This window comes from Limanda limanda, chromosome 13 (assembly GCF_963576545.1).
Source record: "Limanda limanda chromosome 13, fLimLim1.1, whole genome shotgun sequence".
NCBI classification, from domain to species: Eukaryota; Metazoa; Chordata; class Actinopteri; order Pleuronectiformes; family Pleuronectidae; genus Limanda; species Limanda limanda.
In genome coordinates this window covers 26,689,941-26,716,674 of record NC_083648.1, presented here as the reverse complement: position 1 = coordinate 26,716,674, position 26,734 = coordinate 26,689,941, and the positions used below count along the sequence as shown (strand labels likewise).

Sequence of the window (26,734 nt, the reverse complement as noted above, 5' to 3'; positions counted from 1 at the left end):
CTAGTGCTCACCACTGTGCAGGAAACGTGGGAGGGAGGGGAGGTCTAATCTCACAACTTCATATTTGAATTTTTTATTCGATCAATATATTTGTTGACATGGAAGCTGTGTACAAATAAGAGAATTCATTTAAATAAAATTAATAAAATAAAAAAGCATCCCAGAAAAAGGGCAGGGGCTCAAGCCCCCATAGATGTCTATGTGTGCACGTGTATGGTATTAATACATCTATTCCAGGGAGAGAGCCATTTGGTTTCTTCCTATCTGGAAGCTGCAGAGCGGATGAGGTCTTCTAGAATATCCACCTAAAAGAAAAGATGCAAAGACACCTTCAGTTGTCATCAGATATGTGTGTCTCTGACTGACTTCTAAACTGCATTTGACCTCTCAACACTAACTAATGCACATTAACACAAAGCAGAGTGGTAGCATGTCAGTAATATTCAAGGATTACATAGTTTAAAATGCAGATGTGTCACGAATAAATGGACAGAATTTAAACAGCTCTGGAAATAATTAAGACACCACTCCAAATTTTTCTTAAATCAGCATCTCTACGTGTTGGGCAGACATTCCATTCCAGTGTCTGTTGAAGTCCAATAAAGGAAGACCTGATTCTACTTAATGAGGTACTGATTTGGTGATCACCTGAACCAAATCTTATTCAATGACGAAAAATATAAAAAACAGTGTTGTGGTCATCACTATCCTCTTGCAATAGGACCAGCTGGAATGCAGAAATAGGGTTAGTAGTACCTCCAAAGTAATTTGAATAACAAAAACTCTGACAATGTTCCCCAACTCTGAGTGTTTTTTCCAGCAGGACAATGCTCCATGCCACACAGCCAGGTCAGTGAAAGTGTGGATGAAGGACCACCAGATCAGGACCCTGTCAAGGCCAGCCCAATCTCCAGACCTGAATCCCAGTGAAAACCTCTGGAATTTGATCAAAAGGAAGATGGATGGTCACAAACCATCAAACAAAGCAGCGCTGCTGGAATTTTTGCACCAGGAGTGGCATAAAGTCACCAAACAGTCGTGTGAAAGACTGGTGGAGAGCATGCCAAGACGCATGAAAGCTGTGATTGTAAATCAAGGTTATTCCACCAAATATTGAATTCTGAACTCTTCCTAAGTTAAAACATTAGTATTGTGTTGTTTAAACATGATTATTAACTTGTTTTCTTTGCATTATTTGAGATCTGAAAAGACTGCATATTTTTTGTTATTTTGACTAGTTGTCATTTTACTCAAACACATACCAATAAATAGGAAAACCAGAGAAACTGATCATTTTGAAGTGACCTCTTAATTTTTTTCAGAGCTTGTTTATCCAGTCGTATCACCCACTCAAGCTCTTTCCAATATAAGTCACATTCACACATCTCCTATGCCACAGCTGCCACACACCCAGACATTCATTGTAAATTGCCAGAGAAGTGGCCCATTTAAATGTAATTTCATTAAAGATATTGCATAATGATGATGGTGCCGGCGGACGGCTGCCTCGGTGTGTTGGTGCGCAATGTTTTGTCTTGTTTTGTAAGTTAATTCAGTGTTTTGCCTAAGAACCGGGAGCTCTTTCACCAGAGAGATGCTCATGAACATCAGGGACATAACTCCGGAGAATTTATTTCCGACTTTCATTGCCTCACCTGTAAAAATGGATTTGGATATTCTGGTCAAAGGTGCCCTCACATTAGTACACACAGTGAAGCGATGGAGGAGAGGTAAACGTGCCGGCTCGCTTGTGCGTCTCCACTGGCGGGGACTTCACACACCGCTACCAGGAATATTTCTCTCCAACGTCAATCACTGTGCAACAAGCTGGACAAACTCCAGCTACTAGTTGGTAGGAACAGAGACGTCTCCTCATCTTCCATTCTGTGCTTCACGGAGATGTGGCTGTATGGTTCGATACCGGACTCTGCGCTGCAGCTGGCTGGCTTCGAAGTTTTCAGGGAATCTGCTTCTATACTATTTGTGGCTGGTGCAACGATGTGACAGTGATTCAACAACACTGTTCTCCTGATCTGGAATATTTTTTTATCAAATGCAAACCCCTTTGAGTTCGTTTCATTCATTAATTCTGGCCGGTGTTTACATCCCACCGCAGGCTAACGTGCAAGAGGCACAACGAATGCTCGCCGACCAGATAATATGTTTGGAACGGACTAATCCGAACTCCTGAGTTATTGTCCTTGGCGACTTTAACAAAGGAAATCTCACCCGCGAACTCCCCAAATACAAACAATTTATTAAATGCCCGACCAGAGAGGAGAACATTCTGGATCCCTGTTACACCACTGTAAAGAGTGCTTATCACACCGTCGTCCGGGCTGCACTGGGACTCTCGGACCACATCATGGTCCATTTGATTCCTGCATACAGGCAGAAACTAAAACTCTGCAAACCTGTTGTGAAGACTTCAAAGCAGTGGACCAGTGAAGCTGTGGAGGATCTTCAAGCGTGCTTTACAGATTGGGAGGTGTTCAATATTATATATCAAATATTCAAAGTTGGAAACTTTCCATGGGAATTAACGGGAATTAACGGGAACTAAATGGAATATACGGGAATATACAGGAATTAACAGGAATCAGCATGCTAATGTATTTTCCCCAGTAATATCATCGAAACTTACCTGACTAGTCCTGCACACTACAGCAGGCCTCAATAGCCCTGCTGTCGTGTGCAGGATGCTGGGAATTATCTGTGCATGTGATGGAAGAATGCACAGTGGAGGGTTGAAACTCAACGTGCAGCGTGTTATGCATTCCATACATCTTTAAAATAGAGTTTTGAATGATTTTTTTATTGCTCAACTTTTAATTTGTGTAGTTTTTTTTTTTTTTTTTTTAAATTCCCAAAATTCCCGAGCTTTACTTCCCATGGAAAGATTCCGAAAAGTTTCCGGAAATTTACCTGAACTTTCCGCCCCTTTGCAACCCTAGTGAGGACATCACGCACCAGAGTGTGTAACAATAATGACAAACCCTGGTTCACAGCCAAACTCAAAAAGTTAAGGTTGGAGAAGGAAGAGGAGTTCAGTGGAGTCAGAGACAGGTTTATAGAGTCGAAATACAGGTTTAGCAAGGAGGTGAGAGAAGCTAAACGTATGCACTCTGAGAAATTCCAACACCAGTTCACAGCCAATGACTCTGCCTCTGTCTGGAAAGGGCTTAGGCAGAATACAAATTGTAAGCCTAGAGCCCCCCACTCCACTAACGACTCACGCCTGGCCAACGACTTGAATGAGTTTTAAGGCTGGCGCATGCTTCTGTGTTTTCAGAGACACGTAACAGAGAGCCCCTTGCCTGCTTGCGTACGCAAGCACGTGCGTGCGTCGCCCAATTTTTGTAACTATACGACAAAGCTACGCCAGCCTCACGCAGCCCACAAGGCTGTGATTGGTCTGCCACCTACATCCTTTTCGGAGTCACATTTTCGGTTTCATGCCCCATAATACTGGCAGAAACCAAGGAAGATTTAGAAGAATGAATATGGACCAAATAAAAGAGCGTTTGGCAGAAGAGATCCGAAAGTATGACCACTTGAATAACCCGTCATTGACAGAATACAGACAGAATGAAAAAAGCTATGAGGAGCAGCATTGGCGATGTAAATAAACAGTCAACGACGACTGCCACACAAAAAGAAGGCGTCTCTAAAAAACGTTACTCCACTTAGAGAATTAAAACGAGTCCGTCAACACAACTGTTTGTGAACTTCAGCTCTGCCTTCAACACCATCATTCCGGATCTGCTACAGGACAAGCTCTCCCAGCTGAGTGTGCCTGACTCCACCTGCTGGTGGATAACAGACTTCCTGTCTGACACACGTGAGGCAGGGGAAGCATGTCTCTGATTCCAGGACCATAAGCACCGGTTCCCCTCAAGGCTGTGTTCTTTCCCCTCTACTCTTCTCCCTGTATACAAACAGCTGCACCTCCAGTCACCAGTCCGTCAAACTCCTTAAGTTCGCGGCTCTTGTTGGAGATTGACCACCTGGTGACCTGGTGTGATCAGAACAACCTGGAGCTCAATGCTCTGAAAACAGTGGAGACGGTTGTTGACTTCAGAATTGGTACCCAGCCCCACCCAACCCCATCACCCTGAGAGGCTCCCCAGTTGTCACTGCGGAGTCCTTCCGCTTCCATCTGGTACGCTGCTGCCACTTCAAATGACAAAGGCAGACTGCAGCGTATCATCCGTTCTGCTGAGAAGGTGATTGGCTGCAATCTGCCATCTCTACAGGACCTGTTTGCCTCTAGGACCCTGAGGCGTGCAGGTAAGATTGTGGCCGATCCTTCCCACCGGGGTCACAATCTCTTCGAGGTACTTCCCTCGGCTGCGGTCCATCAGGACCAAAACCTCACGCCACAAAACTAGCTTCTTCCCGGTTGCAGTTGGCCTTATCAACAAGGCCTGCGACCCCCACCTGACTTGGACTCTTATCCCTCCCCCACTCCTCAAGTCTTTGTTACATAAACACAGATTACATTACATTGCATATTGCACATTGACATTGCACTCCTGTTTTGCATTTGCATTTGCATTTTATTTTACTTTATTTTATATCTTTTATATCTTTTTATTTTATATATTGTTTTTTTCTTATGTGTAGAACTTATTGTGTTTTTATGTTTCATTTTCATTGTATGCACCTTCAACCAAAACAAATTCCAGGTAGGTCTAAACCTACTTGGCAAATACATTCAAAAGAAAATTCTGATTTATAATACCACACCTGCACCTAATTTTCACTTTATAAATAACAGTCCACCTGGAAACGTTTGTACTTGGATCTGCCTCATACTCCACCCTCTACACAGCCACAGTAATCCATGAATGGTCAATGTAAAGCACCTCATGAATATCAAATCATGCTGCTGACCTATGGGTTACCCATGGTGAGTCATGACAGTTACGGCATCAAGCTATGAGAAGAGGAAGCAAAACTTTAACTGACATCGAGACGTTTGTTAGTGAGGTGGAGGTGAAGTGAGATTTTATGGGTCAGCAGTGATGTCATTAATAAATAAAATAGATGGATACACTGCTGCTGCTGTTAATACTGTGAGTGAGAGTGAGGATGATAGAGAGAAAGGAGCCTGAAATAAGAAAAGATCCAATTCATAGTTGGAGGCAAAAAAAGTCAGAATATGGGGGAACTTGTTGTATCTCATGTTTGTGTTTTAATCATCCAAAACTGCAGGATTATTACATTCAGAGACAGCAGTGATGTCCTCAATCTATAGAATTTAACAGAATTATTATTATATGCTTGTTTGTATTGGGATGGTTTGGTTCCGTCGGTCGATCTGTGTGATACCGGACTCAGTTAAGCACAAAGATCACAGATCACGCATCAATAGAATCTATATCAGCTGATCAGACATAGCTGAACCCTCGTTTCATCCTCATCCTTCCATTCGCGTGCATCCATCATGCGGAATTACGCACCAGTGTCACAGCAGTATTTCTTTATTGATAGCAATCGGACCAATTACCTCACATCAGTGGATTTCAACCTCCACTCTTGAATAGTATTTGGTGAGTGAATGGTTTTTCTTTATGTTTTCTAAGTGATCTCCAGGTCGCTCTGTATGCTCTGTGCGCCTAATGGCAAAGTCAGTGTTAGAAGATATTATTAAAAACTATTAATGACTTGGTTCTGTAACTCCGTTGTTTAATGGAATCTGAACGGAGTTTGCTGTAAGTTTTTTTATATATATTTGCAATTAAAAGGAAGTGTGGAAGGAGCACAATCAAAACTGTTGGTTTTCATGTAAATAATGAAGTGGATAAATAATCTGACTTCAATTAACCACCTCACGTCTGCATCGCCACATTCCCGTCTCCAAAATGTTCGTAACCATGGGTCAGAGGTTGTGTATAAATGTGCACATTTTCTCGTCAAGTTTGTTTTTATAAACCCCAACATGTGCGTGAGACCCCTGGTGCTTTATTTCTGTTCTTTGTAAATTTTGATGACCAAATTATATTGTAGTGATAGGTGAGCCAGTCACTCTGATTGGACAGCATGGGTGCAAAGGCTTATGGGACTGTTAAGTGTTATGGTTACATTTAGTTGGATGTTATTTTAGTAATGAATTAATGTTCTTTCTTAGTTTGTGTGATTTCTATGTTTATGTGTTCAGAATGAGAAGTTGAGTTTATGTTAACTGCTAAATGTAGCCAGAATGACTGTGGGGTATGGTGTCTTTGATTGTGTACATCAGAAAGAGGTGGTAAAAAAAATAATTTACACCATGTAAAATTCAAAAGGTAGGGCTTGGGAATTAATTTGACCTCAAGTCAGATATGTCAGTGTGTTACTGCCACATTGTCATAATAATCCTGGAAAATTCAGAGGACAAGTAACATCTATTGTGGTATAAACTACAGTTATTAAACTGATTCAGTGTAACTGAAAGTTGTTATGATGTCAATCTGATGATTATGATACATCTTGGTGAGACACAAACCTCTGCTCACTGTGTGTACTGGGCAACCCTGAGAATGCACTAGTGTGCCTTGTCACTTGTGTTAGAATTTTACCTGGCTGCTCTCTCCCACACTGAGGTTCTTGAGCTGGTAAACTGTCACTTGTCCATCGCTGTCTCCCACCAGGACACTATCTGTGTGTGAGGCAAACAGCAGGGACCTCATCATCACACTAGTGGCAGCAGGTTGCACAGCAACTGGGTCGAGGCTGAAGGAGAGAAACGGGATATGTCACAGAAACGGAAAAACGGCTTAACGTTAATGAGACTGGTTGTAATTTTGGTCAGACTCACACGCTTGAATTCAGGTCCCAGATCTCGAGCTGTCCCTCATTAACAGCCCCAAATACAGTGGCCCACTTTGGGGACCACTTGATGTCGTACACTGCCCTCTGGGTAGAAGTAAAACCTAACACGGGGTGAAGGTGGTCCTGCTTCCACAGCTGGATGGTCCAGTCAGAGGAGCAGCTCAGAAAAACGTCAGGACTGAGTGGACACCAAGCGACACAGTTCACAGGACACTGATAGGGAGAAAGATGTCAACATTACCGAGCTGCTGAGGTGCTTACAAATCAGAGAAGCCAGGACAAACCAGTGCAGACGTTTGTGTTGTAGTTGTGCACAAAGTGCCTCTGCAAAAACGTTTGTGAATTGAACAACCCACAGTAGTATTGTTGGAGCCATTATATTTAATGAGCATGTTTTGGCTGTGCCTGATGGGCTGGGACTAATAACAGCCAATGATGTAGCAGACGGCCGGCAAGAGGTTAATTGAACCAGGTGTGCAACAAAGAACAAAGGTGCCGCAGAGAAACAGTTTTCAGCCGCATGCCCTAAATTTGTTGATTATCTTGAATTACTGTTTGTTGTTTTGCTACTTTAAACTCGTACATCATTTTACTTACTATACGTAAAGCTACTTTTGATTTGATCTGGACCTAAGACCACCCCATATACACGCATTTAGACTCCATGCAACATTCATCCACCTAATCTGTGCAATGGGACCAGCAAGCAAATCAACTCACGGTAATCAGATGATAAATATATGCATGTCGGAAGTCTCATATTGCGTCTGACTGGTTTTAAAATGAAAAAGGCAAAGAAAGTGGTAATAACTGCGCGCAAACCTAACAAAAAGTCGCAACATCAGGAAACAGATGAGGGGCCACCAACTAAACAAAGCGTTGTGTTATTGAGCATTGATGGATTTTATGAGCACACACTCACAGGAAATAAAATATAATCTTGATTATACAGTTGTTTGGGTAGTACAGCTTTTCAACCCTGAAGGACTCACAAAGTGTTTCCTGAAAGTCTCCAGAAACTGCTGACTGTTGGAACAGGAGCACTTGTGGATGTGACCGTCCCACGTTCCAGCCAAGTAGAGACTGGAGTCCTGATGACATCATGACAACAGTCAAATCATTAATTCATCTATCAGAGTAGGAGAAACACACATCCTGTGCAACTAATAACTGTCACTGCATAAACATGTCAGCAATCAGAAACAATGTTTGTAGTACAGTACACTACTGTAAGCTTGTCTGCTCTAAGACTATAATCTGCTGGATCTCTGCTACAAACTTACAGTTGGATGGAAGTCAAAGCACAGACCAGGAGTCAGTGCTGATAGAACACTTTCTGTCTTGTCTTTGTTCCTTCCAGCCTTCTTCTTCATATTATGAATCCTCTTGAGCTTCATAAGGTCTAAGAAAGAAGATGCACCACTGATTTGGATAATCATGTAAAAACAATACACCAAATTTTATATCATTTGAAGTATTTTTTTTTTCTTTACAGAGAAGCTAAGTATGAATATTAACACATTCTCATAACATGTTTAACAAGACTAACATGTAAAATTATACAAATTCAAATGCAATCAGCTGTTGATTGTATTATATTGTACTTATTCTGAGCATATATGTTTCAATCAATCAAAATATATTTGTATAGCCCATATTTATAAATGACTGTTTTCCTCCCAGGAATAACAATATGTACATGGTTAACAGTGTTAACTATAACTATCAATGGAACTGGTCACTGGTCAGTGGTCAGTGACTCGAACAGAATGATCGGACCACTCTGATCAGCACACACTCTCACATTCGCACCCTACATACGACTATACATATGTACACATTGTATTTGAATCTCGCTCAATAAGCTTATGTAAATACAAATGTATCGCTTTCCAAATATTACAGTATAAATGTTGATAGCTATTTTAAATAATAATTAAAAACCAGACACCTTTGATGTCTGTGCTCGGGCCCTAATAATAATAAATTTTCACCACTTTCTAACTTTCTGCAAATTTTGGTAAGAAGTTGAGCATGTTAAAGCCCTCAAAAAGCCAATTCATTTGCCTGAATAATAATAATAAATAAAGTTTCCTTTGATCTAGGAAGACTGAAATCAAAGGATTCATGGTCCATGTATGTCCGCGTTACAGAACATCATGTTTTAATGGCGTGTAATCAAACTTTGACGCCACGCCACGGTCACACTGTGTGATTAAAAAAAAATCCGTCAGTCAGTTTTTATCTCCATCTTGTCGTGATGACACTCATCTCTATTTGAAGTTGATCCGATGAAAACCCTGGTACAAGTGTATCAAAGAAAAAATGTGGAATATGGCCAAAATGGCCACTAAATGCAATATAGCAGGCTTCCTGTTGTGTTTTTCCAATTGCACCCAGAGACTTTTTTGTTTGTCTGGTCATGATACACCTGTATATCGATTTTTGTGAAGATAGGTCAATGGGAACACCTTCCGGGGGTCTCGGGCTGTCTCGGGGGGCACCATTGAGCCATTTTGCGACGCCTATTGAAAATTCCTTCAGAATACGTAAATTTTCACCACTTTCTAACTTTCTGCAAATTTTGGTAAGAAGTTGAGCATGTTAAAGCCCTCAAAAAGCCAATTCATTTGCCTGAATAATAATAATAATAATAAATATAGTAATCATGGCAGCAGCAACAGTATATATAAATAATAATAATAATTAAAGCCCTCAAAAAGCCAATTCATTTGCCTGAATAATAATAATAATAATAATAATGAAAATATAACATTTTTAGGGCTGCAAAGCAGCACTGGGTGGGCCCGAGCACATCCATTTTGAAGCGTTGCATGCTTTTTGTCTGAAAAAAACAAAAATAACCAGTTCTGAGAGAGAGAGAGACGTAACCTTTGCAAGACATAAAGTTTCCTTTGATCTAGGAAGACTGAAATCAAAGGATTCATGGTCCATGTATGTACGCGTTACAGAACATCATGTTTTAATGGCGTGTAATCAAACTTTGACGCCACGCCACGGTCACACTGTGTGATTAAAAAAAAATCCGTCAGTCAGTTTTTATCTCCATCTTGTCGTGATGACACTCATCTCAATTTGAAGTTGATCCGATGAAAACCCTGGTACAAGTGTATCAAAGAAAAAATGTGGAATATGGCCAAAGTGGCCACTAAATGCAATATAGCAGGCTTCCTGTTGTGTTTTTCCAATTGCACCCAGAGACTTTTTTGTTTGTCTGGTCATGATACACCTGTATATCGATTTTTGTGAAGATAGGTCAATGGGAAGACCTTCCGGGGGTCTCGGGATGTCTCGGGGGGCACCGTTGAGCCATTTTGCGACGCCCATTGAAAATTCCTTCAGAATACGTAAATTTTCACCACTTTCTAACTTTCTGCAAATTTTGGTAAGAAGTTGAGCATGTTAAAGCCCTCAAAAAGCCAATTCATTTGCCTGAATAATAATAATAATAATAATAATAATAATAATAATAATAATAATAATAATAATAATAATAAATAATAATAATAATGAAAATATAACATTTTTAGGGCTGCAAAGCAGCACTGGGTGGGCCCGAGCACATCCATTTTGAAGCGTTGCATGCTTTTTGTCTGAAAAAAACAAAAATAACCAGTTCTGAGAGAGAGAGGACGTAACCTTTGCAAGACATAAAGTTTCCTTTGATCTAGGAAGACTGAAATCAAAGGATTCATGGTCCATGTATGTACGCGTTACAGAACATCATGTTTTAATGGCGTGTAATCAAACTTTGACGCCACGCCACGGTCACACTGTGTGATTAAAAAAAAATCCGTCAGTCAGTTTTTATCTCCATCTTGTCGTGATGACACTCATCTCAATTTGAAGTTGATCCGATGAAAACCCTGGTACAAGTGTATCAAAGAAAAAATGTGGAATATGGCCAAAATGGCCACTAAATGCAATATAGCAGGCTTCCTGTTGTGTTTTTCCAATTGCACCCAGAGACTTTTTTGTTTGTCTGGTCATGATACACCTGTATATCGATTTTTGTGAAGATAGGTCAATGGGAACACCTTCCGGGGGTCTCGGGATGTCTCGGGGGGCACCGTTGAGCCATTTTGCGACGCCCATTGAAAATTCCTTCAGAATACGTAAATTTTCACCACTTTCTAACTTTCTGCAAATTTTGGTAAGAAGTTGAGCATGTTAAAGCCCTCAAAAAGCCAATTCATTTGCCTGAATAATAATAATAATAATAATAATAATAATAATAATAATCCTTACAATTTCAATAGGGTCTCACCAGACACCTTTGATGTCTGTGCTCGGGCCCTAATAATAATAATAATCCTTACAATTTCAATAGGGTCTCACCAGACACCTTTGATGTCTGTGCTCGGGCCCTAATAATCCTTACAATTTCAATAGGGTCTCACCAGACACCTTTGATGTCTGTGCTCGGGCCCTAATAATAATAATAATCCTTACAATTTCAATAGGGTCTCACCAGACACCTTTGATCTCTGTGCTCGGGCCCTAATAATAATGAGGGGCGGGGGGGCATTGAATGACATAGCTAACGATTCGTTTGTCTCATTTGTTCCTATATCCCATATTGTTCATGTCCAAGGTTGTTTGTTTAATGCTGACTTTGCTTTTTCCTCGGTTTTATATCACCCATACAGCATGATCAAAATAATGCTGTATTAAATGGATGTTTTATCAAGCACCAATATTAATGCTGTCAATTACCATCGTTCTCCTTTCTTTACTAAATCTTAATTCCCTGTAAATGCAAAATATTAAATAATAATAAATAATAACATTTTTAGGGCTGCAAAGCAGCACTGGGTGGGCCCGAGCACATCCATTTTGAAGCGTTGCATGCTTTTTGTCTGAAAAAACAAAAATAACCAGTTCTGAGAGAGAGAGAGACGTAACCTTTGCAAGACATAAAGTTTCCTTTGATCTAGGAAGACTGAAATCAAAGGATTCATGGTCCATGTATGTCCGCGTTACAGAACATCGTGTTTTAATGGCGTGTAATCAAACTTTGACGCCACGCCACGGTCACACCGTGTGATTAAAAAAAAATCCGTCAGTCAGTTTTTATCTCCATCTTGTTTTGATGACACTCATTTCAATTTGAAGTTGATCCGATGAAAACCCTGGTACAAGTGTATCAAAGAAAAAATGTGGAATATGGCCAAAATGGCCACTAAATGCAAAATAGCAGGCTTCCTGTTGTGTTTTTCCAATTGCACCAAGAGACTTTTTTGTTTGTCTGGTCATGATACACCTGTATATCGATTTTTGTGAAGATAGGTCAATGGGAACACCTTCCGGGGGTCTCGGGCTGTCTCGGGGGGCACCGTTGAGTCATTTTGCGACGCCCATTGAAAATTCCTTCAGAATACGTAAATTTTCACCACTTTCTAACTTTCTGCAAATTTTGGTAAGAAGTTGAGCATGTTAAAGCCCTCAAAAAGCCAATTCATTTGCCTGAATAATAATAATAATAATAATAATAATAATAATAATAATAATCCTTACAATTTCAATAGGGTCTCACCAGACACCTTTGATGTCTGTGCTCGGGCCCTAAATATAGCAAGTGTATCAATGTATAAGTATTTATGGAAAAAGCTAAAGTGTCCACACGAAAGAGTGAGATCTAAATGAACTCCTTCATCAGGTTAGTGAATGCGTTAAATCTGAATTCATGTAAACTCATTGTCTCATTGTCTATCACCATGTACTCTGAGCTGAACTGACAGTGCTCAAATCACTGCCTGCTGCTCACTACACATACCTATGCAGTCAAGGCCACTGTTGAGGACAAACCAGATGCTGATCCTGCCATCAGCAGCCACAGAGAAGAGCACCTCCACCTTCTCCTCTCCTGTTAAACTCAGCTTTTGTTGAGTCCATCTGAGCTGCCGCACTGGACCCAAGTGCTTTTTGGGACACTCACTGCACAGAGACAAAGACACAAAGAGGACTATTGTACCTACTAGGGATGAGCGAGTACAGCATTATCTGTATCTGTATCTGTATCTGTTAACCATATGAATTATCCGTATCCGTATCCGTACTCGGAGTGGGCGGGGGCTAACCCGGAAGTGGGTGTGATTTAACCCGGAAGTGGGCTGGTTCAACATAACTTTCTTTTTTAACTTTGAATTTTTTTATGATTTTTTTATTTTTATTTTTTTTAAATTTATTTCCACACCAGGTGTGTTTGTGTGTGTGTGTGTGTGTGTGTGTGTGATGCGAGGGACGTTCACTGTCTCCCGGAGAAATGAACACTCTGTGTTTTTAGTATAGAAAGACGTAAATTATATTCGTTCACAAGTCATACAGACTGGTTTTGTTATTTTCACTTTACATTAACACTTAAAGTTTAGTGCAGTGTAATTGTTTACCGTGATAATTAAATGCCAGTGTGATAATAAATGACAATTTCAAACCATACAAACTGTCATGTTGTACTGTATTTAATAGAGGTTTACTTTACTGTAAAGTAAGTGTAAATGTAAAGTGAAAATAACAAAACCAGTCATTATGACTTGTGAACAAATATAATTCACGTCTTTCTATACAAAAAGCTGCACTGAAAACAAACGGAAACACGCACACACACAGTCCTCACCTGCTGCTGATCACATGCCACTTTTTGTCTTGACTCTGTATATTGTAGATAGCGATGCTGCCATCATGCATCCCCACAGCCAGCTGACTGGGGTTGTTAGCTGAAAAGTCCAGAGAGGTAACAGCGCTGTCACAGTGGACAACACGCTCCGGCCACTGTGGATGAGCACATATCACAACTCCCACATCAATTTACTTTACATTGTATGCGGCTGACTGATGTAGTGTGATGCCTGGAAGTCATGGAAAGTAAATAAAGGTAAAAAGAAACACTTACTGTGGGGTTTTTGAGTGACCAGCAGCACACCAGGCCAGGTTTCAGGTCACTGGAAACCAATTCACCATAACCCACGGCTAGGAGGTCCTACCAGAGCACAAGAAGATATCTCTTAATCAGTAGAATAGTAAAAATATTTAACATCCAGGGACAGATGCGATTTACTGTCTCACTTTCTTCTAATAGCATCTCAACCGAATGCTGTTTCTGCAGATGATGAAAAAGTACACTATGTCTGCAAAATGTCATTAGTGTTGTAAAATCTGCCTTTTTACATTCTTCGTGCAACACAATTGACATAACTGCTCCCCAAAAGTCCAGCCAAAGCATATCTATCGCTGCCTTATAGCTGGATGCAATTAAGGTCATAAATCCTGCTTCCTCCATATTAATGAATGGAACATGTATATGAGACTAACTTGTGAGTGGTTGAGCATGTGTACTGACAGGACCTCCCTAACACCATTCCATCCCTGATTACTAATGCACAGAATCTGGCTGCAAATGTGAAAGATGGTGGATATCCAGGATATTTTAGCATAATTTCTAGATAGTGGTAGGAGTGTGGAGACGCGTCATCCCTCTTTACCTATACTACATGACCACAACCCAGTGATTAGGTTAGTTCACTGATTAAATAGGTCTGCTGTGGTCAGTGAAAGCTGTTTGCTCTTGAATAAAACAACATTGATCATCCTCAGACACAGGAACAGGCACATCATCCTCCTACACAGATAGCTAGCCTTTACCGGGTTCTTCTTGTTCCAGGCCATGCTGCTTACACTGCGTCCTCTGCTGAGCTCACAGCTGAAAGTCCACAGACGCTGCAGAGCAGGAGACTGACAACTTTCTGCATCCTCCTTCCTCTGCTCCATGGTCCCAGGCTTCACCGGACTGTCTGGGTCTGAAACAATCAGTGATCACAGTCACAACTGGGTCTGACAACTAAGTAGATTCATTTACTTCCATTGCCACCTGTATACACACGCTTGAGCATCAGTGATTCTAAAGTGGAAGAATGTATGTAAATATGTGTTACCTTCCAGTACAGGCAGCTGTCTGTATACAGCCAGGTTAGGTTGAAAGATATTTCCAAGGATGCCTCTCTCCATTACCAGTAAGGAGTATTGGAATTTCTCTGAATGCATGATAAGCTGCAGGTCTGACTCAGAATTCAAGGTGTTTCCAAACACTTCCACATCCTTCAGTGAGCTAGCAGCACTGGCTGAAGAAAAATTTAAGAAAATTAATACATAACAGTTGTTGCAAATCCTAATCTGAATCATTACAGGATGATTATTCCAACTGGTAGAGGCGGATAGCCCCATTCAGTGGGACTAGAGCAGGGGTCGGCAACCTTTATTATCAAAAGAGACATTTTGCCCCTTCTTCCACCAAATAAAATTTGTCTGCAAAACATATTTGATAACTAACAGCTTATAATGCAAAACTTACAATACATGATTGTGAGTGTATGTGAGTGAGAGGTGCGTCAAGGCGCGCAAACTCCGCTGCTCAAGTGTCAAGCCAGTTTTGAGGATATATGAAGTTGAAAGTACCGAAATTTTTGTTCAAATGTATCGAGTAAAAGTAAAAAGTCGTCAGGAAAATAAATACTCAAGTAAAGTACAGATATGTGAAAAATCAACTTCTGTACAGTAACAAAGTATCTGTAACAAAGTATCTGTACTTTGTTACTTCCCACCACTGGTCTAGAGGTTCTGGAAGTTTCTTCTAGTTTTTTTCTCTCCACAGTTTCCTCGTTAACGGAACTGTTGAATTTCTCTTTAATTCTGTAAGGTCTCAACCTTACTATGTTAAGTGCCTTAAGATGATATTTTTTGTCAATTAGCCTTTCACAAATACAATTTGATTTAATTATGCTTTGTAATGATATAGTGTAAATTATTCTGTACATGTGCACCAGTAAATAATCCACAGTAATATTAATATATAGGCTAGAATTATACATGAAAAAACCCAGACAGAAGCAGAGTGTCTTTGATTGTTACCTATGCTGGCTGTGCTGCCCAATGACATGCCCCTCTCTGCACCTCTGCCGATGTTCACGACAGCATCTGAATAGTTAAGTTTCTCTGGTTCAGGACTGCGCACAGTGTCATCCTGCTCAGGGCTGCACAGAGTGTCATACATGTCCCAGTTGCTGACAGTCGTGGCTTTGTTAACAATAAAGTGTTGATTAAATACAGTACAGATGAAACAGTGAACATCCTCTATTTGTAAGTGTAAGGGAGTAGGCACAAACTTAAGCTGCAAAAACTTCTCAATATCTCAATTCATAATTGGGTAATTGCTTAAGAATAAGTTTGAGTATTATATACTATTTTCATCTTCTCAAATGTGAATATTTACAGATTTAATACTTTTCTGCTATAAAGTACTAAAGATATTTGGGTTTAGTACGAAGCAATGACTGTATCTTAGACACTGGAAAAAGGGTGTTGGACTTTGTTCACCAGCTACTCTCTGACCATAGCTACTTTTAGACATGCACTGAACTCTGATTGAACCAGAGCAGTGATATGTTGGACAAGAAACATCATATTAACACTCAATAACATTAAGATTGTAAACTGTGAGAAAAAAATAATGAGCCTAACCTGTGTCCACTATCACCATGCCATCGATCTGGACATGTTTGTTCTTCACTGATTCGTTCAGTGTCTGCATTGATCGATCATTGCCCATTCTGTTCCTGCAAACTTCAGCATACTGATTGTTTCTCTCTCTGTAATAACAAGGTGAATATGAAACCAACTTTTTTAAACCAAAAGATAAAAACTGATAAATTTGACTCACATAGCCACAGCTATCTGTGTCATCACTTTTAAATACCTAAGTCTCTGCAGTACTGCATTAGTATGTGTCCGATGGTATAAACTCTCTTCTTCAGTCAAAAAAGATTTAAAGTGGTGAGGAAATTCATAAGAAGGACTACTTTGCTTACAGGATAACTTCTGCATCATCAGTATCCACTGACACAACATAGCAGGGTATGTCAAGCAGTGAAATGCTGTCCGTCTCAGAGATGTAGACGTCTATGACTTCTTTTAACATTTCTTCTGTCATCAATTCTTTCACATTGTCTTTCTTCCCTTGCACATCTGGCAAGGGGTAAAACACACAAGAAGGACAAAAAGCACAGCATGTTAAAGCTTCCATAGATAGCTGTGACACTCAGTCATCATAACATGTAACTGTATTATACTGCATTTAGTTTAAATAAACGTAGTGTCATGAAACAATCTAAGGTTAATCTAAAAAAATGTAATAGCAACCAAGACCAACAAACAATAGAACAAAAGCAAGGAAATTGTAAGCATGCATGTTTGTGTGTGTATAATTGCTGTAGACAAAAGTGATTATTGTGTTGAACCTGGGAAGTTGTTAGGCATGTTTCGTTTGGAAAATGTTTCCTCAATGTCCTCATTCATAGAGTCTATTGTAGACTGGCTGGATATCCTGCTACTTCCCAATAGTGACCTAAGAAAAACACGAAAACAACAAGGTGGGACCTTGGTGTAACAAGTTTTTGTTATTCGCCATCAAAACAAAGGGTGGTGTATCTTGGACATATGTGATCCAATTGACTCCAAACTCCAATGTACGACACGAGTCCCAGCCTGACAACGTCTACACAGAAATCATAATTTAAAATCACAGCGCCCCATGGTGGCAACAGGAAATGTCTTTTGTTTTTAGATCTTAAACTTTGATGTACTTCTCCTCAGCCTTTGACCGCAACTATGTTAAACTTAGTAAGAAGGGCCTCAAGACATTGATGATGAAGTCTTATGAGAACTGTGAGTTCTTGTCTAACACCATGTTAATGGGTTGGCGTCAAATTTCAACAAGTCACCGTGAAACACGAAATTGCAGAAATTGCAGTGTACTTTGTTCAATCTCCCTCTTACTACATGTGTGTAACAACAGTCCCCCCGAAGACATTTATATGATTTTAAGGAATGGGCAGGGCAAATAGCTGAATAGTGCCACCTAAAGAGCAGCCCTAAAAACATGATTGAACATGTAAAAGCATTGGTAGGGATATGTGTCATTTCATTACGGACGAGAAACTCTCTTGGGTCGATATGCTAGACCAGGGGTAAGCAACCTTTACTATCAAAAGAGCCAGTTATCAGTGTATCAACCCTCTCTTACTAGTGAACACTAGTGATTTAGTTTTTTAAACTGAGAACTTAAAACCGCTAGCCTGACGTTGTCATACTCATGATTCTAGTCAGAGTATGAGTCTGAGACCGCTCCATTGGGCTGTGATTATGGGGCGTGTTTCAACCGAACCAGGAAAAAAAATGCCTCTTCGCTCAATTGGACAGACCTACAACCAATCAGAGCAACGTAGTATGTGACTTATGTTGAGCGACGCATCGGGGCCAGCTGATAAATTAAACATTTTCCGAATCCCGTAGGAAGGACGGCAAAAACATGCTCTACAAATGCCTTGAACGCGTTTCTCTGTTCCTCTTTCAAAATGAATGCACTGTCGATGTCTTCTAAAACAGACTCAATGGCAGCATCTACACATCTGAGCCCTCCAGCGGCAGGCATGTTTGTGGAAAACAAAGTCAACCCAAGCGCTGTTTGATGACGTAGTTGATTACGAAATGCTGATCACATATCTATGGTTGATCATCTGTCCATCATCGTATAAAGCCCGCCCTGACAATGTGATTGGTCCGAACAGCTTCTGTTTGGATCATAATTTCTCCCCAATGGAGCGACTCCAGACCGAACTTCCCGACCAAAAAATGTTGTGGGCGAGGCTAAGTTCTTCTGGCACCCAGGCTATAAAACCGCAGGAATATAGCCATTTTCAGCCACATGAATTTCCTCTTGTATTTTCTCCCATAATATGATGAATATTGCTTCCCCTTTCCAAAACCCTCCATCATCAGCAAAGAGGGGCCGCCCAATATTAACCTGAACTTGCGAGAACACATCATTCATCATAGTTGAAAACAATATTTGACTAATGACCCTGTCCTGAGGAGTACCATTTTTTCACAATATAGCTTCCTGATAAAGTTGTCCCAATTCTTACCTGAATAAACGTCAAATATTAAGTCTCTAATCCAATATGTCAATCTACTGTCTTCTTCCCCTTCTTCATTGCCTGTTTTTCTTAATGACATATCAAAGACTGTCAAGGTGTCTTTGATATATCCATATAGCCATCTAAGTCTATATGAAGCGATTTAAAGGGGTATATTAATGGATTGATAGATTAAAGGCAATGCCTTTGACCTTGCCTTGGAAGACACACGTTGACGTTGTGGCAACCTAGCGTGACACCACCCGTAGGTTCGTGAACTCCCGTTTTGAAGCCGAGAGTTTCGGAGTTGATCAGCACCATCTTGGCACTTTGGAGCCAGGCTGAGACGTAACAATATTTTGATCAAAGGGATGAGTCGGGTCTCCCCTCTGACCTCCAACTAGAGGAGTTTATACACGCCCACCTACACTGGCTACTGACCACAGACTGCTCTGAGAACTAGCTGCTAACTCAGTTAGCTTTGATTATCTGATGTAAATTTCATGTTTAACAATCAGAAAAGCCAGTGGTAACATGTCAACATATTTCAGAGTTGTAGCTGAAGTTAGTGTGTGAGCTAACGTTAAATAGTGTTGTGTAAAATAATTTCTAACACTGTGTTTTAATCTGCAGAACATGAAGAAACTTCAGAACAGATGTGAACTGCTACAAGAACTGTGATTAATAATGGCTCCTCGACTCTCAATTCTAACTTTTCTCCTGTAAATTCTACTCACTAAATGTTAAGCTCTAAAGAGGAATCTTCCTACAGTGACAATCAGCTTTACCTTGATCCGCCGCAATTGTATTTAATCTTTTGTTGGATTATAAATGTATTAATGTAGTTTAATGTGCAATATAGTTAACTATTTTACATACACGCTTTGAGTGGTCATCAAGACTGTATATAAATACAAAACCATTTAAATGTGCAAATACCAGGCAGGTCATGTGTAGTCGATGGAAAATGTTTTCCATTCTATGGACTGCTCAATAATGATCCTGAGGCTAGCAATTTGGTCACTGCATGATCTTTCATTCCTGAAACCAGCTTGGTTTTCTCTCAGTTCATCATCAACCCGCTGGCGCAGTCTCTCCAAGATGATGCGGCTGAACACTGCCTGTTGTTGATAGCAACATGATCCCTCGGTATGACAGAAATGAGTCCGTCCTTCCAGTCTGTTGGTATTTTTCCTTCTTCAATCCATATGGGCTTTATTAGCTGGTGGAGCATGGTGGTTGAGGTGTCGAGATCCGCTTGTAGAGCCTCTAATGATATGTCATCTGGCCTTGCTGCTTTGCCATGTCGCAATGCCTTGATGGCCTTCCTCACCTCAGATCTTGTTGGGGGGGGACACAGTTAATATCAAGCGTGTGCGTGGCTGGTGGGATCTCTACCTTTTGGGCAGGGGGCTGTCTGTTGAGCAGCTCCCTAAAGTGTTCTGTCCACCTTTGATGTTGTTCTTCCTTGGTGGTGAGGAGTCGTCCCTGATCTGAGTGTTTGTCTGCCCAAACTTTCCAGCTAGTTTCTTGGTGGTCATTTAGAGTTCTTTGAGGTTGTTTTTTCCAGCTGCTTCCTCTGTTTCATATTCTTCGTGAGCGGCTGCCTTTTTTGCTCGGGTTTTGCTTTTGTTTAGTTTGCTTTTTTTGCCCTGCTTTCTTCAATTTTCTTTAATGTGTTTGTTGATAACCAAGGTTTTCCACTACTTCTAGGCATGCCTCCTTCCATATGTTTTTCAGGTTGTTCCAGTGCTCTTCCACTGATTTGTGCTCTTCTTCTAGCAGGGCTTGGAACCTGCTCTGTAAGGTGGTCTGGTACAGTTCAGTTGTTCCTATGTCCTGGAAGAGCTGGATGTTGAACTTAGTTCTTGTGTTGATGGGGTTGTTGCATCGCTTCAGCTTGAGCTGGAGTTTTGAAGCCAGTAGGGGGTGGTCTGACCCAGCGTCTGCCCCCCTCTTCACACGGACATCTAGGAGAGAGCGCCTGAACTTCCTGTTTATACATACACAGGAAGTGTGTGTGGTCGATTTGGTTTTCGGTAGTTGTAATAGAAAATTATATAATCAATCTGTACTAGGGATTATCTCTGTGAAATGTAACCACACCAATATCTCTGCCATGTGTACCATGTGTGACAAGATGGCCTTAACATGTGTGACCTGACAAGATGACCGTACCATGTGTGACCTGACAAGATGACCGTACCATGTGTGACCTGACAAGATGACTGTAACATGTGTGACCTGACAAGATGACTGTACCATGTGTGACCTGACAAGATGACCGTACCATGTGTGACCTGACAAGATGACTGTACCATGTGTGACCTGACAAGATAACCGTTGGTGACCTGCATTATGGCAGATTTATCATGACCTTTATCTACTAGTGTCTCTCCTGCTAGTTTACACACACACACACACCACACTAATATCTCTGCCATGTGTACCATGTGTGACAAGATGGCCTTAACATGTGTGACCTGACAAGATGACCGTACCATATGTGACCTGACAAGATGGTAGTGACCTGACAAGATGACCGTAACATGTGTGACCTGACAAGATGACCGTACCATGTGTGACCTGACAAGATGACCGTACCATGTGTGACCTGACAAGATAACCGTTAGTGACCTGCATTATGGCAGATTTATCATGACCTTTATCTACTAGTGTCTCTGCTGCTAGTTCACACACACACGCACACGCACACACACACACACACACACACAAACACACAAACACACAAACACACACAGACACACACACACACACGCACACACACACTCTCTTTACCTCTTCACTAAATAAATATATTCTGTTCCTCTAACATGTTCTGATAATCAAAGTCGTGAAATTTTCAAACCCTCTTTCCTCATATCAGGGTGTTGTCCTTTTAAATATTATTATGTGTCATCTAGGGATAGGATTAATTTCCACTCCTGACGGCCTGCAAGTTGTAACAAGTTTGATCAACAATCAGCCTTTGTAAAACATGATCCTGACCTCCTGCTTGTGAGTGAGGCCCTTCTGAGAGAAATCCAGGCAATGCACCTCCCCTTCGCTGACACATACTACATGCAAGAGGACTCTCTGCATTGTATATCGCATATCGCATATGAAAAGCAATGGTATAGGGATGGATGCAAAAGTAAGAAACTTTGATAACACATTTATGCTCGGATACACGCCAATGTGTGGGTTTAGTTCGCTTATTAGAAAAACACTATGAAACATTCAAGTGTCAGACTTCATGCCACAAGTGTCACTCGCTAAAGAAGAAAAAAAAAAGAGGCAGAATTTAGGTCTCTTTGTTAAAATAGCTAAAAAAGTCACTTATTGGAAATGTATTAAGGATGAATCTGTACTCTATTCACCCTAATTGAATGCATCATCTGGTACCTTTTATGTCTTCATCTAGCCATTTCTTGTCTCAAGCAGATGTTGCGAATTTTTCTGAGAATACGATGGAGATAGCATGACTTCACCCCTGTGGGTGGGGCCATCCATGTCTGTTTCTATCTGTTGACAAATCCTTACTGCTGTTACAAGTGTGATTTCTAGTAATCAGACTTTTTAGTCTACTTAGTGCTTCTGTTTCTTTAATTCTATAGATAATTAAGATATTCTAAATGGTTTACAGGACTGTTGCCATTTTTGTGATTAATTATATATAATAATTTGTATTCAATTAAAATATTTATTTCGCAGTTTAAATTTTGGTCTGAGCATATCTTTTGTTCAATATCACTTTTAGTGCTCCTGTTTGACTAGTTACTACAGGGTATCAGTTTGTAATTGTCCTAAAAATTTTGTAATTGTACAATATTAGTGTTTAGATTTTAAAGATTCAATTAGAGCAAGGGTGGGGAACGTCCGGCAAGACTGTTTGATCCAACCTGGGGGGCAATTCAAACACCTCTTCTTGGTAGCACTACTGTTGGGAACATCCAACTCTCAGCTGCAGTGTATGCCACTGGGGCCTCTTTATTCAAACTTGAGAAGGTAATTGTTAATTGACTTTACCTTAATTCACAACTTAATTGACTTGTAGTAATTAATTGAACATACAGTAGAATGTTGTCATCTGAATTTGTGGAGTGAAATTATATATATTAGTTCATTAGTATATAAACACGCAATCCGAAAGTAGTACTAAAGAAATGAGTCCTGTGTCTTTTTTAATCTCAGATCTTCCAGGCAATGCAGTTGAGGATGTTTCATTATGACACATTTAGAAGGCACGCCTGGTTGTTCATAGAGCTTGCAATCGTACACAGCTGGAAAACAGTGCAGCATGGCATGTTGGACCAGCTATTTCAGCAACAGAAAGTCATCCTAGGTGGTGACTTGAGGGCTGACTCACCAGGTACGCAATACTGACTGTTACTTTTTTATAAATGGGTAGTTGACAAATAAGGGTGAAACAGTATTTTTTTAATAAATGTCTAATGAGGATTACAGTTATATGAAATTATAATGTTCAAATGCTGAAAAAACAAAGTACCATAATATGCATCACATCCATGTGTTGTTTAAGTGGTTAAATGCATCTAAATAAACATTCACACTTAATTACAGAAAAATAATTCGTCATGTCATGCACCCAAATATGTCTTTGTTTAGACAAAGGGTTACTAAGAAAACAACATATCATACAATAACATGTGAAATGACATATAAAGTAAAATAATTACATGTATTTTTGAAGGACATTGTGCCAGATTTGGCAGTTACACAGTGATGGACCTGACGACCAACACTGTTATTGATCTCCAGCTGGTTCAGGTGAGTAACATAAACTCCAATGTGTAAACTAAACTAAGTTATTGAAAATGTATCATATTTCCATGGCAAATTGAATGGAAAAGTAGTATGTCTTGATTCAGCCTGAATTAGATGAATGTACTGATGGAGTATGCATGGAGCTCATGAACTGCCAACTTTATAAAATCTCAGTAGGTTAGTGCATGCAGAAGAAAGTGCATAGCAATATTGCTTCAACATGATGTTCATGGAAATGTACAACACAGCAATAGCTAACATAACCTATAACTAGTGGGGGATAATAAGCACATCTAAACAATGACATAAAAGATTATCCACAGGAGTCTCTCTGGAGGGTCAGTTTAGGGAATGCAAGGTGTGAACAACAACAATTAGCTATAGTTTTGAAAGGGGTAGGGGGGGTAGGTGTGAATAACACCACAGACAGGAAGTCTGGGCTGCTTACAAAAACCTTCGCATGGTCACAAACAGAGGGAGGAAGATAGTCATGACTACTGAAATAATGAAAATGCAATGAAATAAATTCACTGACATTGTTCACTATGTGAACAAAGTCCAGAAATAAAGCTGTTCAACCATTTCTTTATAATCAGAGCAATGAAGTTGGAGGGAGTTACCACATCGAGAAAGACGGCCTAAAAAGGAGCCTTGCTTTCTTGGAGGCACGTGGTGTGACTCTGGATAGCATTGTCACAGACCGCCACCCTCAAATCCAGAAATTCCTAAGGGGGACCAACATCACACACTACTACGATGTCTGGCACATGGAAAAAGGTATTATTTTCTGTGTCTGTGTACCATGGGGCTCATCAGGCTAAGAAAGTCCCTGTTCACATGTTAAAACTCTATGTTGGTTAGTCTAGGTATGCTTTCTCCACACAGCACTTTTGTTCATTATCAAAGTCATGGAGCACATCAATAATTATCACAAACTGGTGATTTACTTATTCTATAATTAGAGCAGAAATTCGCATTATTGGCAATTTTGTAATTAATTCACTCATTCACACAATACATTGAAGGCATACCCTGTTTGGAATATTATTTAGAGTTTATGTTGGGATTAATTTTGTATTCAATATATACTGTGTCTGTGCATGACTAAATCTTTTTATTTTTAGGAGTGTCCAAGAAATTGGTCAAGATTTCACAGAACAAAGAATGTGAGAAACTGAAGAAGTGGCTTTGCAGCATAAAAAATCACATCTACTGGACAGCCGCTACGTCAACATCAGGGCCAGAGACAGTGGCAAAGTGGACCTCCAACCTTAACCATGTCCAAGACATCCACTCATTACATTACATTACATTTCATTTAGCTGACGCTTTTATCCAAAGCGACTTACAATAAGTGAATTCAACCCGAGGGTACAAACCCAGACAAACAAGAATCAAGAAAGTACAATTTCTTCAAAAATAGTTTCCGGCGGAAAATGTGTAAACTTTCTAATGTCCGGATGTCGATGGGGAGCTCATTCCAACATTTAGGAGCCAGGACAGCAAACAGTCGTGATTTTGATGAGTGTTTAGATCGCAGTGGGGGAGCAACAAGCTGATTGGCCGAAGCAGAGCGGAGTGAACGGACCGTGGGGGTAACGTTTGACCATGTCCTGGATGTAGACTGGACCTGATCCATTCGCAGCACGGTACGCAAGCACTAATGTTTTGAAACGGATGCGGGACGCCACTTGTAGCCAGTGAAGGGAGCGGAGGAGCGGAGTAGTGTGAGTGAATTTAGGCAGGTTAAAAAAAACAGTCGAGCTGCTGGATTCTGAATGAGCTGCAGAGGTCGGATGGCACTAGCAGGTAGACCAGCCAGGAGGGAGTTACAATAGTCTAGGCGTGAGATGCCCAGGGCCTGGACCAGAACCTGCACCGCCTTCTAAGTGAGAAGGGGGCATATTCTCCTGATGTTGTACAGCATGAATCTGCAGGAACTTGTTGTTACAGTAATGTTGGCAGTGTAAATGTAAGAATTTGCATTGTAAATGTAAGGTTTGTGTTTATACATGTACAATATATATGTATATAAATATATGTGTGTAAAACAAACCAAATAACAAATGCCATAATCGCTTTGAATCTATAGTTATGTTTCCCCCCCTTTTTTGACAGGGACACCAGCCTTCTGCAGATTAGACAGGTGTTGAGTTGCAAGAGGGTTCTGAAAGATGTGGGGAACCTGAGCCCTCACTACCTGATCTCGCCGTTGGAGTCTTTCCACAGCGTCATTCTGCGTTTTGCGCCCAAAAATGTTGTCTTTCCTTTTCTTGGAATGTTATGCAGGTAACAATACGATAATTTTTTGAAAGAAATGTACACCTACTATGTATTTTACAAACAATTATACACGCATACACACATGCTCTCATAAGTATTATTTTCTCCCCAAAAACTCTACCTGGCAGCCCTGCATTTCAATGAAAATACTGGGCGTCCCCGAGCAACAAGTTCAGCTGGTGAGCCGCTATTTAGAGTGAGTGTCACAGGCTTTATTTAAAATTCCACAAAGTCAAACAATGTCAAAAATCAGTACGTGAAATATAAATAACAAATAAATACAAAAAAGTGCAAAATGTGTTATGTTGTTGTGGTACCTGGAGAAGGGCCTGGTGAAGCTGCCTGTGGCTGTTATCTGGTCTGATGCTGATTCAGCACAGATTTCCTCCACAAAGAACCTACTGCCTTTAACCTGAACTGCTCCAGGATCAGCCTTGTACAGTGGCTGAGGAGTGACATCATTGTTCTCTTCATCCAACACCTGCAGACAGTTAGCCACCCAGTTAGCTCCGACATCACTGCTTCTACATTAGCCTGCTGCTACAAACATGCGTGAACTTACCCGAGCATCTTGTCTCGGAGTGTGGGTGGCGCTTTTCTCCAGAACTTTGCTCCCGCCGCCAAGACTGAAACTTCTCCTGCTGGACGAACCCAGCACGCTGCTCGTGTGTCTTGTACCTTGGTTGACTCCCGACGCGAAGACATTTACTGCTCGAGAAGAGCTGAAACACGTTAAAATAACTGATTAAAACTACTTTTAGATTGCAATGACTGTCCTGTTGTGAAAACATGTCAACTTACGGCCTCAGCACCAGAGTGCGTCTCTTCTTTCTTTCTTCGTTTTCCACCGACGAAGACAT

At 40.5% G+C, this 26,734-nt stretch overlaps 1 protein-coding gene across 1 annotated transcript; it reads right to left on the bottom strand.

Annotated features, from left to right (window-relative positions):
- Positions 1–260: 260 nt before the first annotated feature.
- Positions 261–26,734, bottom strand: dnai4 (dynein axonemal intermediate chain 4). The gene is made up of 17 exons (XM_061085030.1): positions 26,676–26,734; positions 26,437–26,545; positions 26,192–26,355; positions 17,121–17,233; positions 16,698–16,863; positions 16,351–16,478; positions 15,742–15,906; positions 14,769–14,954; positions 14,479–14,633; positions 13,730–13,816; positions 13,454–13,608; positions 12,614–12,774; positions 8,100–8,218; positions 7,809–7,907; positions 6,803–7,029; positions 6,564–6,717; positions 261–305 (listed from the first exon to the last, which is right to left on the bottom strand). The coding sequence occupies exons 1-17, from the start codon at positions 26,732–26,734 to the stop codon at positions 261–263; spliced, it is 2,292 nt and encodes a 763-aa protein (XP_060941013.1).

Coding starts and splice junctions, on each gene's coding strand:
- dnai4 (XM_061085030.1), bottom strand. CDS start 26,734: ATGTCTTCGTCGGTGGAAAACGAAGAAAGAAAGAAGAGACGCACTCTG. Junction 15,907..16,350: donor CATGGTGATAGTGGACACAG/GTTAGGCTCATT, acceptor TTGTTAACAAAG/CCACGACTGTCAGCAACTGG. Junction 14,955..15,741: donor GGGCAGCACAGCCAGCATAG/GTAACAATCAAA, acceptor ATTTTTCTTCAG/CCAGTGCTGCTAGCTCACTG.